This window comes from Protopterus annectens, chromosome 6.part0 (assembly GCF_019279795.1).
Source record: "Protopterus annectens isolate FY-2018-M chromosome 6.part0, PAN1.0, whole genome shotgun sequence".
Classification (NCBI taxonomy): Eukaryota; Metazoa; Chordata; order Ceratodontiformes; family Protopteridae; genus Protopterus; species Protopterus annectens.
In genome coordinates, this window is record NC_056737.1 from 272,606,508 (window position 1) to 272,623,761 (window position 17,254).

The 17,254-nt window shown below is 43.5% G+C and overlaps 1 protein-coding gene across 1 annotated transcript in view; it reads left to right on the top strand.

Moving 5' to 3' along the window:
* PALS1 (protein associated with LIN7 1, MAGUK p55 family member) overlaps positions 1 to 17,254 on the top strand; it is a 2,503,255-nt gene that overhangs the window by 1,794,912 nt on the left and 691,089 nt on the right. Inside the window, exon 10 of the mRNA XM_044074024.1 lies at positions 5,577 to 5,648. Coding sequence (XP_043929959.1) covers positions 5,577 to 5,648 — 72 coding nt within the window. The remainder of the gene's footprint in view (positions 1 to 5,576; positions 5,649 to 17,254) is intronic.

Genomic DNA, 17,254 nt, shown 5'->3' on the forward strand with positions numbered 1-17,254 from the left:
CAAACAATAATTTTCCTGGGTGCCAGCTTGGATACAAACACCCAGATGGCCTACCTCACGCCAGAGAAACAAGGGCAATTAACTCAATACTTCAGAAAACTGGCAACCTTCACCAGGCTGACTGCAAGGAAAATCCTGCAGGCTCTGGGATACATGGCATCTTGCATCCTGCTAATCCCATGTGCAAAGCTGCATATGAGGAAACGTCAATGGTACCTAAAAAACTTACGGTCTCAACACAGCCACAGTTTGGAAACAATCATACCACTGATTCCATGTCTTCAAAAGGAATTTCTGTGGTGGGCTCAAGCATGCCAAAGAAACATAGGTCTCCCATTCTGCAAGCCTCAAGCAAATCAAGTCATCACAACAGACGCCTCGGATTACGCCTGGGGGGCGCACATGACAGATTGGTGCATTCAGGGCAAATGGTCACAAAAAGAAAAGCACCTACACATCAATCAAAAGGAAATGCTAGCAGTAATAAATGCTATTATGGCTTTCAAAGACCTACTGCATCCAGGCCAGCTATTGATAAGAACAGACAACACCCCAGTGATGTGGTACATAAACAAACAGGGAGGAACTCATTCATACCCCCTGTGCAAACTAGCCATGTCCCTTTGGAACACGGCTCTGGAATTGCAAATCCAACTTCAAGCACAATTCCTGCCAGGGAAGGAAAACACACTGGCAGACAACCTGAGCAGAAATATGACAGATCCACACGAATGGAAGTTGCATCCTCAAGTTTTTACAATGATAATTTAAGCATGGGGAAGGCCAGACATAGATCTCTTTGCCACCCACAGAAATTACCAATTGACAAAATTCTGCTCAAGGACCTTTCATCCACAGGCCTGGAAAGTGGACGCACTCTCTTTCAGTTGGACAACAATGACGGTTTATGATGCCTTTCCACCTCTTCCACTGCTGGCCAAAGTTCTATTAAAAGTCAGAGCAGACAGACCAAAGATGATTCTCATTGCTCCAGACTGGCCAAGACAACACTGGTACCTACTCCTGAGGAGCCTGACTCATTCCCCACCATGGATCCTGCCTCTAATGCCTCTTCTACTGACTCAGCACAACTTCAAAACTCTTCGCAGACCCTACTCTCCAAGGAGGTGCAGGATGTCATTTTGGAGGCCAGAAGGCCTTCTACTAGAAAAGCCTACTCCGCAAAATGGAAACGGTTTTGTGCCTGGAATCAGAAAAAGGGTCAGAATCCTGGAATACTGAATTTACCTCAAATACTACAGTACCTAGCCGAGCTGCTAAGCAGTGGACTTTCATTCTCCTCCATCAAAATCCATGCCTCAGCCATTTCTGCAGAGTACAACACTGTTCCTCCTTTATTCTCTCACCCTCTCTTAAGACAGTTCCTCAGAGGGGCTAAGAATATAAAACCCCCAAGGAAGCAACCAGTACCTGCTTGGGACCTCAATTTCATTCTAGAAAAACTAACCCTGCCTCCTTTTGAGCCAGCTGCTTCAACAGATCTGCAATATTTGTCATGGAAAACAGCCTTCCTTCTAGCTATCACCTCAGCACGCAGGATTTCGGAACTACAAGCCCTCATGGCTGTGCAGCCTTTCATCATTTTCCGTCAGGACAGAGTTTCCTTATGAACCAATCCTTCATTTATGCCAAAGGTAGTATCCAGGGTAGCCTTGAATCAGGCTATCCACTTACCTACCTTTTACCCTAATCCACAAAACAAAGGGGAGAGGCTACTACATTCCTTGGACATTCACAGACAGCTCCGTTATTATTTGGACAGAACAAAGCCTTTCAGAAAATCAGAGCAACTCTTTGTGTCCTATGCTACAGGTGCTCAAGGGAAGCCTATTTCCAAACAGACAATCTCAAAATGGATAGCCCACTGCATACGCTTTTGTTACTCTTCATGGTAAAACTGTACCTACAGGCATCAGATCTCACTCCACAAGGGCCACAGCTACCTGTGCAGCTTTCCTCAGGGGGGTTCCTACCAAAGATATTTTGGAAGCAGCCACTTGGAGTTCTGTTCATACTTTCTCCAAGCACTATCATCTACCATTATACTCCAAAACTAGAGCGGCCCTTGCCACTGCAGTCTTGCAGGGCATCCTGGCTCCTCCTAGTTCCAGTTGGTGCCTACCATCCCTTTATTAGCTTTGGGATTCTACCCATCTGTTATGACTGCAGCTGTATGCACGATGAACATAGTACAGTTTTGTACCTACCATAAATGTAGATGTTAGAGTGCAAATACAGCTGCAGTCCAGGTTTCCCTCCCTCCTTCCCCTCTTGGGACAGGCCTAATGGCTAACACCTCCTCATACAACCTCATTGGGGTATTCTTTTATGGTGTATTTGCTTGCAACTACTGTTTTTTTCATTATATTGCATTTGCATTATTACATAAATTTATGTTTTGTCTTCCTTCTGGGGGCACCTGACATCTGGGGCAAGAAAAACTGAAGAAAATGGCGTTGGCTGGTTCTTTTATACCCCTGTCGCACTGATGTCAGGGAAGAAGCGACGACAACTGACGCCGGACCTAGACTTTGGAATTCGGCCGATCGAGGACGCGCCTGACGGCAGGAAAACCCATCTGTTATGACTGCAGCTGTATTAGCACTCGAACATCTACATTTATGGTAGGTACAAAACTGTACTTTTCTGTATGCATTCCCTTCCCTTTCTCTCATTCCAAAAGTCCTGCTAAAGATTAAGGACAAACCAAAAATCCTGATGGTGGCTCCCTCTTGGCCAAGACAGTATTGATTCCCCCTACTCCTGCATTTAGCCAAGGGCAGTCACCACAAGTTATCCCCCAGGGTGATAGGGTTTTAATTCGTCTCAGACACCTTTTTTCAGAGGATGTGCTTAGGGTTCTGCAGGAGGCCAGGAAAACCCAAATACTAGAAAATCTTATGTATCCAAATGGAAAAGAGTTTTCACTGTGGTGTCTCTTTTCATAACCTGGACCCACTCACAGTAGAAGTCCCACTGGTTTTCTCATAACTGTGTGAATTGCTGGGCACTGTCTTAACTTCAGTAAAAGTGCAGCTGTGAGCTATTTCTGCCTGTCTGCCTCTTTCTTCACCTTTAGTCTCTAGATTTGAGGCTAAACAATTCTTAAAAGGTTCCTTTCACAGGAGACCCCCCCCCCCCGGGATCTTAATGTTGTATTGGAGGAACTGACCCTTGCCCCTTTTGAGCCAGCAGCTTCTGTTTCCTTGAAGTACTGCTCCTGGAAAACTGTCTTGCTGCTTGCACTAACCTCAACTGGTAGGGTTTCTGAACTCCCGGCCCTTATGGCTTCTATTTTCATGGTTTTCCATAGAGACAGTTTGTCTCTTCGCACCAATCCTTTCTTTACGCCTAAAGTGGTAAATGAATTATCCAGCAACCAGTGTATTCATGTACCTAGATTTTTCCCTTCTCCACAAAGCTCTGCAGAGAGGGTTCTGCACACTTTGGATGTGCACAGACAGCTTAGGTTCTACCTTGACAAAACAAAATATCAGGAAATCTGACCAACTCTTTGTTTCCTTTCACCCAAGAACCTTAGGACTTCCTGTCTCTAAACACACACTTTTAAGCTGGATCTGTAAAGCTATTTCCTTCTGCTATGACCACCATGAAAAGAACCACTCTTCTCCTGATAAGGCACACTCTGCCAGGGCTGTTGTTTTCTCTGGTGCCTTCTGCAAAGGACTGGACACTAATTCCATTCTGGAGGCAGCTACTTGGTCTTCATTCTATATCTTCACCAAACATTACAAACTGGACATTTCCAAATCTAGGGCAGGGTTTGATAGGGCTATTCTCCATGGTTTCATGGAGAGCTCCACTGCCCCTGCCACCTCCCTTTCCTCATGAGCTTTGGCATTCTCCCTTACGTAAAGAATACTGCAACAGAGGAATAGAAGGACATATATTAGTTCTGTAAAATTTTATCATAATGATGTCCTTCTCTTCTCTGTTGCAGTATTCCATCCCTCCCTCCTTCCTCCTGACTTTGTTCTTCCCTTGGATGTACTTGGCCTGCATACTTCCCTTAGATGGCCTTTCTTCTTGACACTCAGTTCTGAGGATGATGCATACATACATCACTTTTATGGCCTACGTCCAGTAGCCTACATGTGACGTAGTATGCACTTCTAAGTAGAAAAAGTCTTTTATGTAGGCCGATGTCAGGTCACTGTGGCAGGTAAATCCCTCATGTAAAGAATACTGCAACAGAGAAGAAAAAGGCATCTATCGTTATGGTAAGATTTTACACAACTAATCTATCATAACCATAAAGGATCCCTTAAGTCTAGTAAGATTTATACATATGACTAATTTGGTTACATATCTAAAGAATGTTTATTACTGAATCAAATATGAAAATTACAATACTTGTGTTAATATAAGCATGAAGGTCTAAATCTGCCATCTAGAAGTATCCCATTGGTCTAGAACTACATGTGAATGTTTTAAAATTACCAACTCACTAGTGGTTGAGAAGAAGAGAATAATTCCAAAGATGCCTTGAAGGACCATGAGATGCCTACCTGTAAGAGTGGCTAAATTATTAAATTATTTTAATGTGAGATAGGTAACAGATGAATTAGAAAAAATATCTGAAATGGTAGTATTTCATAACATCCTTAGTTGCAAAGTATGCTGTCTACCACCTAACTAAGAAACACTTTAGTCCGAAAAACTAGCAAAGCTGCACTATTTCAGGGGAAAAGTAATAGTCAGTTTAATTTAAACTCAAATATTTCATTTACTCGGAGGCAATGTGCAACCTCAGGGATGGTTTATTTAGTGTGGTGATTTATAGGTTCATAGGTTGATTCTAGGCTATCGGCCCTAGGGCCTATAGAAGCCTAGCCATAACAATACCCTGAATATTTCTTCCCACAATATTTACTTCCCTGGACCCCTGTTTAGCAGGGCGACTGATGTGATCCCGGGGTGAATTTCCTGTCTCCCATCCAATCGTCAAGGTTCCTTTTGAAGAGGGCCAAGGAGGCACTCTGCTTGACATGTATGGGCAGTCTATTCCAGAGTATGGGGAGTCTCTGGGTCAGGAACCTATCCCTCCAGCATGTTTTGTTCATTGTGATGAGGTTTAGATCCCTGGAGCGTGTGGCTCTGAGGGGATTAGGATTTCTTTAAGTGGAGCATGTCCAACAGCTCAGGGTTTGACATGGTCTTGTATGTTAAGCAGAGATCGCTTCTGAGTAGATGATCTGCCACAGAGTATGGCTAGAGTTGTTTTAGATGGTCAGTATAGGACATCTGCTTTAGGCCTGCGATTCCTTTAGTGAGGTATTTCTGCGGCCATTCCAGCTGTTGCAGATGTCTTGTGAGGTACATACCAAATGGAGCGTTGTACTCTATAATGGGTCTAATGAAGGATGAGTACAGTGGGACAATGCCCTCCTTTTTTCTGGATGAAAAGCCCTTAGTGATATTCGACCTGTAGTCAAGTATCCTAATTAGTGTTGTGTATAAAAAAATTATTTCTTTTGTGTGTATGTTACTTTCTTCATTGTACTTTAACTTTCCTGATTCTTTTAACTTTTCAGGAAAAAGTTTTCAGCAACAAAGAGAAGCCATGAAACAAACAATTGAAGAAGACAAAGAACCAGAAAAATCAGGTGAGACAAGTCCCTCAAACAGTGGAATGCTGTGCAACATCAGGTATTTGTGTTTTTTTGTGCGCGCGTGTGTATGTACACTTTATGAATTGTTGACTTGCACATTTATCCCCCCTCCCCTAAAAAAGCTGGTTGGCCTAAAATTCAGAGAATTATTTTCATGTAGCAGTGTAGAAGCCAAATGTGTGTCTGACACTGTAGAACTGTATTCCAGCTAGCATTGCTTCATATTGCCTTTTGTGGTGAGCTTTACACTTGTCAGTAATTCTGATCTATCTGGATCAGCTTTTATCATCATGAAATAGCCCATTCATCATGTTTTGCTGTTTGTTTTAATATTTTAAGTGGGAAGTTTTGTGTGGACATTAACATTTTCAGTTTTTTAATGCTATAGTTGGATGAAGTTCAAAACCGGGAGTAATCGAATGATTGAATTTTATTTGTCCATTTTTCCAGTCTGTTTTTTGTTCATCATCACTTATTTTTAGTTAGTATTTGTCAAACATCAGCATTCACTGTGTTTTTCGTTTTAGCTTTTTGGTGTAGATAAAAAATGCACTGTATTTAGATGTTTGATTAGTTTCACAGTTGGATGCAGCCAATTTGAGCAGTTATTTCTGTATTTTGTTGAGCAATATTTGTTTATGGAGTTTGTGGCTTTTTTGAATAAGGTATTTTATGTACATATTTATCTGTGTTTGTACTTGTTAACTGAGGTAGACCACTGATCCATAGAGGAGCTTTTTAATACTCATCCCAAGAGCACATAATGGTCGAGTGATTTGCTCAGTGTCACATAGGCAAATAGATGCCGTGCTTTCTTGTTGTATAGTTGATTTTATAGTTCCACTGTAATGCTTAATTCTTTAGATCTCCAGTGTGTGTCTCACCTAGTAATTGGTATTTATTTTGGATGCCTTGTTTAATAATATCATCATCAGTTTAAAAAACATTCTGTGGTCTAATATGTTGATCATTAGTGTATCAATCTTGTTTTGAAGTTGTGTATAACCTCCTTACCATATACAGAACCAGGTTTAGTTGGCACAGAAAGTACATTGTTTTTGTATTTTATTTTGTTAAGGACGGCTCCCTGGATTTTTTTTATGGAGATGAAAATGCCTGCCCTGACCTCATGAAAGACCAACTCCACAATGCCTCACTTCCTAACTTAGATACATTACTGTATTTTCATGTCAAATGCATCAGTTTCATGCTTCCTGTAAAGTCAGATGTGAAGTTGTTAAATCTCGCCGTGTATTCTCACTGATGGGTTCGGAGCCGATCCTTGGCTCTGACATGCCGATAGCAAGTTCAGGGTTTGCCAGTAGCTTGAGACCAAGCCCCTTATCCCACAATGCACTGCTGGAAATACCTCGGATCTAGTTTGCCGCGGCAAGAGAGATCACGGTGATCCAGCTAGCTCGGACCATTTTAGAAAAAATTAACAGCAAGTCTATAAAATAGTTTTCTTCTTTGTTCAAAAAAATATATTGTGTGTTCTATTATATTTACTCTCTAGTTAAATACTTAGTATAAATAGTTTAAAGATTAGGGCCTTGTTGGCTTCTTAGTTGTGTGGGCCTTTAGCCCTTTTTTTTCTCTATTTAATCCTTAAAATAGTTAGGCTTTTTTTTTGTGGGCCTCTTAGCCCTATATTTTATCTATATTGTGTATATATAATACTGTTGTAGATAGTGCCCAGTTTGGGCTTAGTTGTTGTGGATCTAATTTACTGTTTTTTTTTTTCCTTTAAAATGGATGATGAGGAGAAATCCCATCCCAAATCGGGATTCAAAAAATGCCCAGATTGTGGGCAGAAAATGCCGGTCACTGACGGACACATTCAATGTGTCTACTGTCTGGGGGCTAAACACCTCGAAGACACTTGTAGCATTTGCCACTCCTTTTCTTCAAGAGTTCTCTTGGAGAGGAGGAAACTTATAGACAGGGGATTGCTGCAGCAATCTTTTTCAGAAGTTTTGAGTAGCCATGAGGGTGCTTGTACGTCCTCCAAATCCTCAAAACCCAAGTCATCAGATAAGGTCTCAAAAAAGGCTGAGATTTCAGAAGGAGGGTCATTGGTTCCACAGTCATCGGAACCAAGTGTACCTTTGATTCAGAGCCAGATGTTGGTATTGGAGCCGGTCTCTGAAGTTCCTTCTTCAGCTCTGCTCCAGTCAGCACCTTTGGTGCATTCAGCTAAATCTTCAGTCAGCCTTTCAGATTTGGACATGGATCGGCTAGTACAGAAGCTTTACAGGCACCAGAACTTGTCAAATTGTCTGCCCCAACCAGCTCGTCAGTACCGAAGACCATGGAACCGGATTTGTCTACTCCTCCTCCGAGCCGTACTGGACTCTGAAAGAACGCTGAAAGAAATTGAACCGATGGTGGTCGAACCCTTGGAGCTGATACTCGCACCGGTGTTATCGACTGCATCTACTCTGATGTCCTCGGCCCCGACCGAGGGCTTTAGGAGCCGACGCTCTCCCGTCGGGTCCGGGAAGGATAGTCCCACTGACTTGTTGGTGCCAACTCTTTCTCTCGGGGCTTCGGCTCTGATGAGCTCGGCTCCTACCTCGGGCTCGGAGCCCAGGGTTTCGGTGCGGGAGGATCGGACGGTACTATCGGGTCCGTCCACTCCTTCTCGTCGGAGCTATGGTGCCTTCGATGCTATGAGGAGAGTTTTGTCTCCAAAGACAACATCAGTATCAGTTCAGCTTTCCCTCTCCCCTCAAGCTCCTGTGTCTGCTTCTTCATCTACCGATCCCTCTTAAGTATAGAGACCCCGAGCCTCAAGTACCCCCACAGGGCGTCCCCTGCTCTTCTGAGACCTCCCCAGATCTCCCCACTGAGGAGGTGCCCAGGAAGAGACTGTGCAAGAGGAGGCACTTAGACTCCCCATAGGAGTCTTTGACACCTGACACATGGACTTGGATAAGTCAGAAGGGTCCCCTCGATCCCCCTCTGAGGATATCTCCTTTGAAGAGATACTGGAGATCCTAAGAGGGGCGATTGGCAGTCCAAGACCCCTACTGAGGATGGGTCTGTGCTCTTGAAGGCTTTTGGGTCTCAACCTTCCACTTCTTGGGTGTCTCTGCCTTACGACGAGCTCATGGAACTTATCTCTCGTAAGGCATGGGAGTCACCGAAGGCCATGGAACCTGTCCCTTGTAGACCCAATAAATTCATATCTGCCCCAGTGGACAAGCCATTTTTGACAAAAGGAGTGCCTGTTGATGCCATGGTGGTAGCTGCAGCCACCAAAAAGGAAGTATCGTAGGCATTCTCTTCTATCCATCCCTCTAACAGAGATTCTAGGGTTATGGATAGATATGGGAAGCGCATGTTTAGTTCAGCGACTTTTTCTCTGCGATCACTGAACTAAACCCATTTTACAAGACTACAGAGAGACCTCCTGAAAGAGCTAGGAGATGCTCTCCAGGGTACGGTAGCTGCAGGAGTGGCCGACAAAGTCAACACCCAGCTCTCTACCTTAAACTCAGTGGTGAACTCATCCATGCATCTCATATCCTATGCAGCTGGTGGTTCGAGTAGAGCCGCTAGTTTGGGCATTGCTCTTCAAAGACCAGCCTGGATACGTCTCTGTTCCTTTGCGTAACCGTTTAAGTCTTCCTTTATTAATACCCCGTTCAGTGGCTCATCACTGTTTGGGCCCAAAGTAAAGGCAACTTTAACCAGGTGTGAGCAGGAAGACAAGACCTTATCTGCCGTTGTGGTCTGTTTTTCGACCCCTGCTCGGCCCTAACCCAAGGGCCCTAGAGGAGGAAAAATGTGGTTCCGAAAAACTCAGGTAGCCTTTCAGGACACACGTGGAGAAACCCCCTCTAGAGGCAGAGGAGCGGGTTATAATGGAAGACGCCGCCCCCATGGCAGAGGGGGTCCGCAACAACAGGGTGACAGGTCAGTTCTCCGGTCAGTCCTACCAGCGCCCCTGAAAGGGGGCCTGACACTTCAGCTCTGGAGGCAGTCGGGGGTTGCTTGTCTTTGTACCCAGAAGCCTGGCTAAACATAACATCGGATACTTGGGTACAAAGCATCATTTCCAGAGGATATTTCATAATGTTCTTTACCCCTCCTATCCCTGTAAAGAAAATCCCAGATGTTCCACCAATCTCAGGGAACAAGCAATCGTAGAGGTCCGCAGATTGCGAGGAAAAAAAAAGAGTCATCCAACCAGTCCCAGCAGACCAAGTCGGATTCAGAACTTAATCAAGATTCTTTTTGGTACCAAAGAAAACCGGGGACTGGAGACCTATCTTGGACCTCAACAGACTTAACCAGTTCGCAAAGAAAGAGAAGTTCTGAATGGTCACGCTTCAGTCCATTCTTCCCTTATTAGGGAAAGGTGATTGGATGTGCTCCATAGATCTCAAGGACGCGTACTATCACATAAAGATGAACAGATGCTCCAGAGATCATCTGCGCTTCCGGCTGGGAGCCAATCATTGCCAGTTTCGAGCCCAGCCCTTTGGTCTCACTACAGCCCCCAGAGTGTTCACCAAATGCATGGCAGTAGTCACGGCTCACCTGAGATGTCTAGGATTCCAGGTGTTTCCATACCTAGATGATTGGGTCCTCACCGCTACCACCAGGCATTAACTGACTCAGGCAACACAATACACTCTGACACTCTATCAATTGGGCATTACAATCAACTTCAAAAAGTCTGCCTTATCGCCATTGCAGCATACCGTTTTATAGGAGCAGAGTTAGATACCTCAACTACCACTCTACGTCTCCCTATCGAAAGAGTCTCTCTTCTCTGCCAAAACGTCAGCTCATTGGTGTCAAAGAACAAAGCTACAGCAATGGAGGTATTGAAAGTACTAGGTTTGATGGCGGCAGCAATCCTGGCTATACCACTCGCAAGGATGCATATGCGAATTCTTCAGTGGCTCCTCCTCGCTCAGTGGTCTTACCAGAAACTACCAATGCACCACAGGATTCTTATCATGGATTCTTGCAGGAGAGACCTTCGGTGGTGGTTGACGTCTCTTCATATCACAATCAGAAGACCCTTTGTTCTCTCCCCCCCCCCCAGTAGCCACTGTGACCACGGACGCTTCCCTAATAGGGGGGGGGCATTTTCAGGGAGAGACTGCCCAAGGCACATGGACAGATCAAGAATCACATCTGCACATAAATGTTCTAGAGTTGAGAGCAGTACTTCTGGCGTTGCAGTACTTTCAGGACTCTCTCCCTCTAGGGACGATTGCAATTCAGACCGACAACATGTCAGTAGTCATAACCCATATGTCACAAGATGGGTTGCCAACTGGCTAACGGACAGAACCCACATGGTGAGAGTTGCGGGAGCTAGGTCCGACTCTAAACCGGTTACAAGTCGCATTCCCCAGGGCTCAGTCCTAGTACCCCTCCTGTTCGGCATATATTTCTCAGAGGTACAGGCAAGCACAGGAGGACTATGGCTGACCAAGTTCGCAGACGACTGCAAACTAGGGGCTATAATTGACTCTCCGGCTGACAGACATCCTCCAAAAGGGTCTCACTGAGACGGATACCTGGTATCAAAATCATGGCCTCAAGCTAAATGTCAAAAAGTGCATAGTCATCCCCTTTGGAAAAAAACGAAGTACCCCCAAACTACCACATAGGTGGTAGTCCCCTAAATACGGAAGACATAATAAGGGATCTGGGGACCCAAGTAGATAGTAATCTCACCTTTGATAATCACATTGCCAAAGTGGTTAGAAAATCCTTCTTTGTGGCCCACCTAATCACAAAAGGGTTCGCATCCAGATCAAAAGAGGTCATTGTGCTTCTCTACTCATCACTCATCAGACCCATCATAGAGTACAACACCCCATTTGGGATGTACCTTACAAGACACCTGCAACAGCTGGAAAGACCACAGAAGTACCTCACCAAGAGTATCACTGGCCTCAAACAGATGCCCTATGCAGCTCGACGAAGAAGAAACTCCAGCTGTACTCTGTTGCATACCGCCTACTCAGAGGTGATCTCTGCCTGACATACAAGGCCATGTCCAACCCAGAATTGATGGACATGCTCCACCTAAAGAAAACCTTATCCCCTCGAGCCACACACTCTAGGGATCTAAACCTCACCACAACAATAAATAGGACATGCTGGAGGGATAGATTCCTGTCCCCAGAGACTTCCCATGCTTTGGAACAAGATCCCAATCTACATTAGGCAGAGCTCCTCGCTAACACTCTTCAAGAGAAACCTTGACGAGTGGATGGGAAACAGAAAGCTTACACCGGGGATCACTTCAGTGGCTCTGCTGGACTGAGGCACAGGGAACTAATCTAAGGGGGTGGCGAAAGCCAACACATTCTGGTTAGGCTTATAAATGCCTTCGGGCAGATAGCCTAGTACCTACATATGAACCTATTATGTAGTAGTCAAACCACAATGTAAATATCTCTTCCTGCAAATAAGCACGCTATGTCTGCTTACCCATAATGTATTGCAGCAATATGAAAAATGCTGTCCAGTAACTACTATGACATTATTTTGTGGGTGGGTTTCTTGAAAAAACTTTGTTTGTAGGCATCAGTATGATGCTCTCTGTGTTTGGTAACAAGGGGGAACATTTGGAAGTGATAGGCAATAGACTATCAAATAATTTATCCTTGGTTCGACTACAAGCAGACTACTAGAAGTTTGATTAAATCCATTAAAATTTCACATTGTTTATTGTTTATATGGTGAGTTTTCCCATTCTCTGAGACTGTCAGATCTCCCTTGAAAATAATATTACTTGTATTTCATCTGTAGTAGAATTGTAATGTAGTTTTCATGCTGTTTAGTACTGCTGGAACGAGTTATGAAACTGCCAGTGATAACTGAATTTAGATTCATTTGCTACAGTTTTTAAGCATTGTAATGTATGCCTTTTTCTGTGCTTTGTTTTGAAAGTGATTTTTTTCAGGGTTTTTTTTTTTGCTTACCATTTGCACCACGACATGTGGTGAAGAAATTGCTCAACAGCGCTGTAACCATTAAGGAGCATTTTTAACATTGCTTCAGAGGAGAAATCAAATTTTAAAAAGTGTGGTTTTCATACACTGATGTTGCTAAGGACAACAGTTAACTGCAACCTAAGTGGTGTCATTGTAGTAAAAATGTGTTGCATCCATAGACTGCAATGGACATTAAGTACCATCACACATGCACAGAGGTGCCCCATTAAAGTTCATGGCCACAACACAAGTTAGCCCAAGAGTAACATCTGTAGGAAGTACTAAATTTATTTGGGACATGGTTTAATAAAAAAGTTTATAGTGTTTTTTATTACAAGCTGCCCAAATACACATAATTGGAAAAACGCATTGCAGCACTTGACTCATCAAATGTTGCTTTGCATGTAGTAACATGGGAAAGTCACTATAAGTAGTTTTGTTACAAGTGTTGAGATACCAGCACTTACTTCGTCTTTTGGTGTGCAGCAATGAAATAAAGTAAAACGGTAAATTTGGTAGTTATCTATGTTGTGCCCCATTCTCCCATTCTTTATGGGGGCAGTAGACTTGAATTCATTTCAAGTATACGTGACCATTGTGTGATACTGAATAATCGGTTGATTGGTATCACGTCAGCACTGACAAAATCTTGTTTCCATCTCTGGAACATCTCTAGGATCAAGCATCTGATACCTCAGGGGATGTCCATGTAGTCCTTCACTCTTTCTCTTACCGACTTTTCTGTTATAATGCCATTTTTTTTTGGCTTCCCTGTTCCAAAAACTAAATCATTCATATCTTGTCCAGAACTCTGCCACTAGGCTACCTAAGGGAATATCATGTTACCAGCATATCATGCCTGCTCTGCAGAGTCTTCTCTGGCTTCCTACTCATTTTCATAACTTTTTTTAAGAACTGTGCATTGGTCTACCTGTCCCTACATGATTTAGGTCCCAGAAGCTTATTGTTTCAGTATTTTTCTCCTAGTATGTTGGATTTTTTCAGAGTGGCTATTGGTGGTTTCCCAAGCATGATTGGAAACATTGGGTAGTCCCTGTTTTGCTTACCAAGTTCTGCACGTGTGAAGCATTGTACCTTAGTGGTTTTATAGTTGTTCCGCTGTGGCCTACTCTAAGGGATTGCTTAAGGCTTAATTATTTGATCTCACTTTGAACAGCAACTCTTCAAACCAGTTCCAGGGTAGTAGTTGATTTTATACATTGAATTTCACATTTTAATACTTATGCTTTATTTTTAGCTGGTTTAATATTTATTTTGTCTTGCTTAGATCCTTCTTAGGTTTACTATTTTTTTACTGTTTACCTTCTTTGTGGTAAAGCATTTCAGTAAATTTTAAGTTGAAGACTGTTTAAGTCCACTCAGTAATGCATGCACAGAAGTCTTTCAGTATTAATTTTTACTTTTGAGAAATAGTTCAGTACTTAAGAACTTAATTGACTGACACCGTAGGTTATATAGAGGGTACGACATGTGACATAGTTGAGAACCGCCACAAGGATCTCTCTTGTTCCTGGCCTTGGAGGAACATTACTGCTGGGTAAAAAAAAATGCAGTGACCCACTGTACTACTCATTAAACCTGAAATGCCTGCAAGGTCATATACTGAAGATTTCCTGAATGAGCTGAGAAATTCCCTTTTTCTTTTGTCCATGGATCTTAAGTTTGCATGGTTTATCCAAGGTATGCTTCATATCAATGTTTCTTGTTACTCTGCTGTTAAGGTGCACACTTTGTCCCATGCATCATGTCATGATGTGATGAAGGGCGAAAGTTTGGCCCAGCATGACCTGAAAGAAATTTTTTTGAAGGTATTTGATCATCTTTAGCCTGTTGAGAAGTCTGTCTTTGCATTGGAACTCGAGTATGTTATGTCAGCCCTTTCAACCAGCTGATTACCAAACCTGATATTTTTGTTTTAGAATCATACTACAAATGGATGTTGTTTCTGCTTAGAGAATGTCTGAGCTTCTGGCTTATGTATAGATTCATTGCTTGTGTTCTTTAAGAACCAGATATCTCTTTTGGGCATATCCTTTTTTCCACCATAAAGTTGCCTCTGGGATAGTGCTTATACAGTCCATTGATCTCCATGCTTTTCCAGAGGCTGAAAATAGGTGATAGCATTCTTCCCTCTTAGATGTGCACTGACAGTTTGTGGTTTTCACATCTCTGTGTTCTTTTTGTACAGGAAGAAGGGACACTTTTTTTCCTTTGCTCCAAGGAGGGGGGCTTTGTCAATTGCCACTTAGCCTCTATCCTGATGAATTACTAGCTACATTGTCTTTCTGAGAGCAGAAAGCTAACCAGCTGTTACCCACTCTGCTGTAACATGTGTTCACCAGATCACAGTCTGCCACAAGTTCTTATTTCAGAAATGTGTTTGCGATCATCCTTGGTGCTGTCTGCATTTAGTTATAGTTGCTTTCCTGTACTAAAACTATGGCTTTGATGTCTGTTCCAAGAGTAGAGCATCCTTTGGGTATGGCTGTGTTGCAGATCATCTTTATACAAGACTCTTCCTTGCTTTCATGCTTCTGCAACTCTGTTTTGGAGTTAGAGACACTGCTCTGGATTATTTCCAAGTATATTACCTAGTGGCTCTTGAAATAAAATTAAACAGATATGTGAATATTCCTATAGGTTGATCTTCAGGAGGGCCTTTGGCAGTGGGTCCGTTATGCTCCCACCACATCCTTCTTGCTTGGAATGTATTGTATTATATGCAGTTGCAGATTAATTTGTATAATTGTTTCACGTTTATAAACTTGTAACATTATTAGTGTGTATATGTTTTCACATGGGTGCTGTCTCCTGTTTGATTGAGGATCAGGAACAAGAGATCAGGGGGTGTGCTTGTACCTCTTAACATTGTCATAGGAGTGCTATCTACAGAAGGTTTGGAACACATGCATGTGAAATCTGTGAGATCAAGCTTTCAAGAAAAAGCTGTGAGCAGACACAAGGATGTTCTTTGTGTTTCACTGTTGCAGTCCTCGCATATGGGCTTATCCGGCTCCCGCTAGCTCTCAGTCGGCCCAAATACCAGAGTCCTTGGTATATGACGTCAGCTGCTGCCAGTTGTAAAACTGATGTCAGAATGTCAGGTATAAATGGAGGCAGCTGACACCATTTCCTCAGTCTTTCTTGCCAAGGAGTCCAAAGCAGATGCAATTCGCACTAGTGCCGGTCGGCCGTTTACCTTCGTTTTGCTTTCCGACTATCAAGTTGAAGACGCCTTCAGATAAGTACCCCGTTGAGGATCCTCTCGTCTTGCTTAAACGAATGTCAGATAAAGTTAATAACTGTCTTGCCTGTGGAAAACAGATTCCGCACCGTGATTTCCATTCCTATTGTTAACTTGTTTGGGCCTTGAGCACGACGTTCCTAACTGCGATCTCGGCTTCCTTTAACCCGCGTACCATATGCCTTAGAGCTAAGATTTTGTATAAGCATTTCGGAGTCTGGCTTAAGTTCATCGGTATGGCATCTTCTCGTCTCCTGACTTCGGATATACCTAGGAAATGCAAAGACAAGGACCACGACAGGCCTAGAGCTAAATCTGCTAACGACGCACTGGTGAAATTGGTCATCAGCACAGCAGCAGTCATTGAGGCGCTTTCGCAACCCCTGTAGTCTGCAGATTTTCAGCCGCAAGCCTCTGCTGAGACCTTTACGGAGTTCTCCCATGCCGCAGGCTGCTATTTCATCTTCAGACCCTCCGCCTGTCGCCGCCTCAGATGGGTCCAGAGCCGCTTTGCAGGCACCAGCTTCTGACGCCTCTTCTTTTTGACATGAGGCCAGGACCAGACAGACTACCTTAGTTCAGACTTCTGCAGTTGCTAGGCCTCCTGAGTCCCTCCGGATTGCTAGTAAACCTGCCAGCCGCAAACCTACTCACAAGCAGGCATCAGCCTCCCCTCCTGCGCCTCAGTCCCAGTAGGTAAAGATGGCTGGTTATCTTCTTTCCCTGATTAGGGGCTCTCACCCCCCCCCCCCTCAAAGAGGGCTAGGGAATTATCTCCTGACGTTTTGTCTGTCTCAGATTCTGAGATTTCCAGTATGTCTTCTGGTGAATAAGGACATTCTCAACTTTTTTCTGGCTTTGAGGATTCTGATGCTGAGGACCCTATCCCTTCTGCCTCCCCTTCCAGAAGATTTTTCCTTTGGGGATACTTTGAATACCCTTTAGGAGCATTTTAAATGGGAATGTTAGGATTTTCCACAGTCTAAGAAAAGAATCAGGGAATTTTTGGATTTGCCTCAGCATAAGCCTCTGGCTATTCCTCCAGTTTTGGATGATGTTTTCATGGAAAATTCTTTAACTCCTAATTCTGTTCCTCCTGCCCCCAGAAAACCGGATAGGTTTTATAGGGTTCCTGAATCTCATCAATTCCATTTTAAAAACCCTACTGCTGATCCAGAAATTATTTCTCAAGGCCCCAAGGGTGTTAAGGCTACTATTGTTAAAAACCCTGTGCCTTCTGATAAGGAGTCTAGGGCCTTGGACAGGTGGAATAAGAAAAAGTCTATACCTCTGCAATTCTTGCCAATAGATCCGTGAATTGTCTTTTTCACATGCTTAAGTATCAGCAGCATACTTTGGAGGCT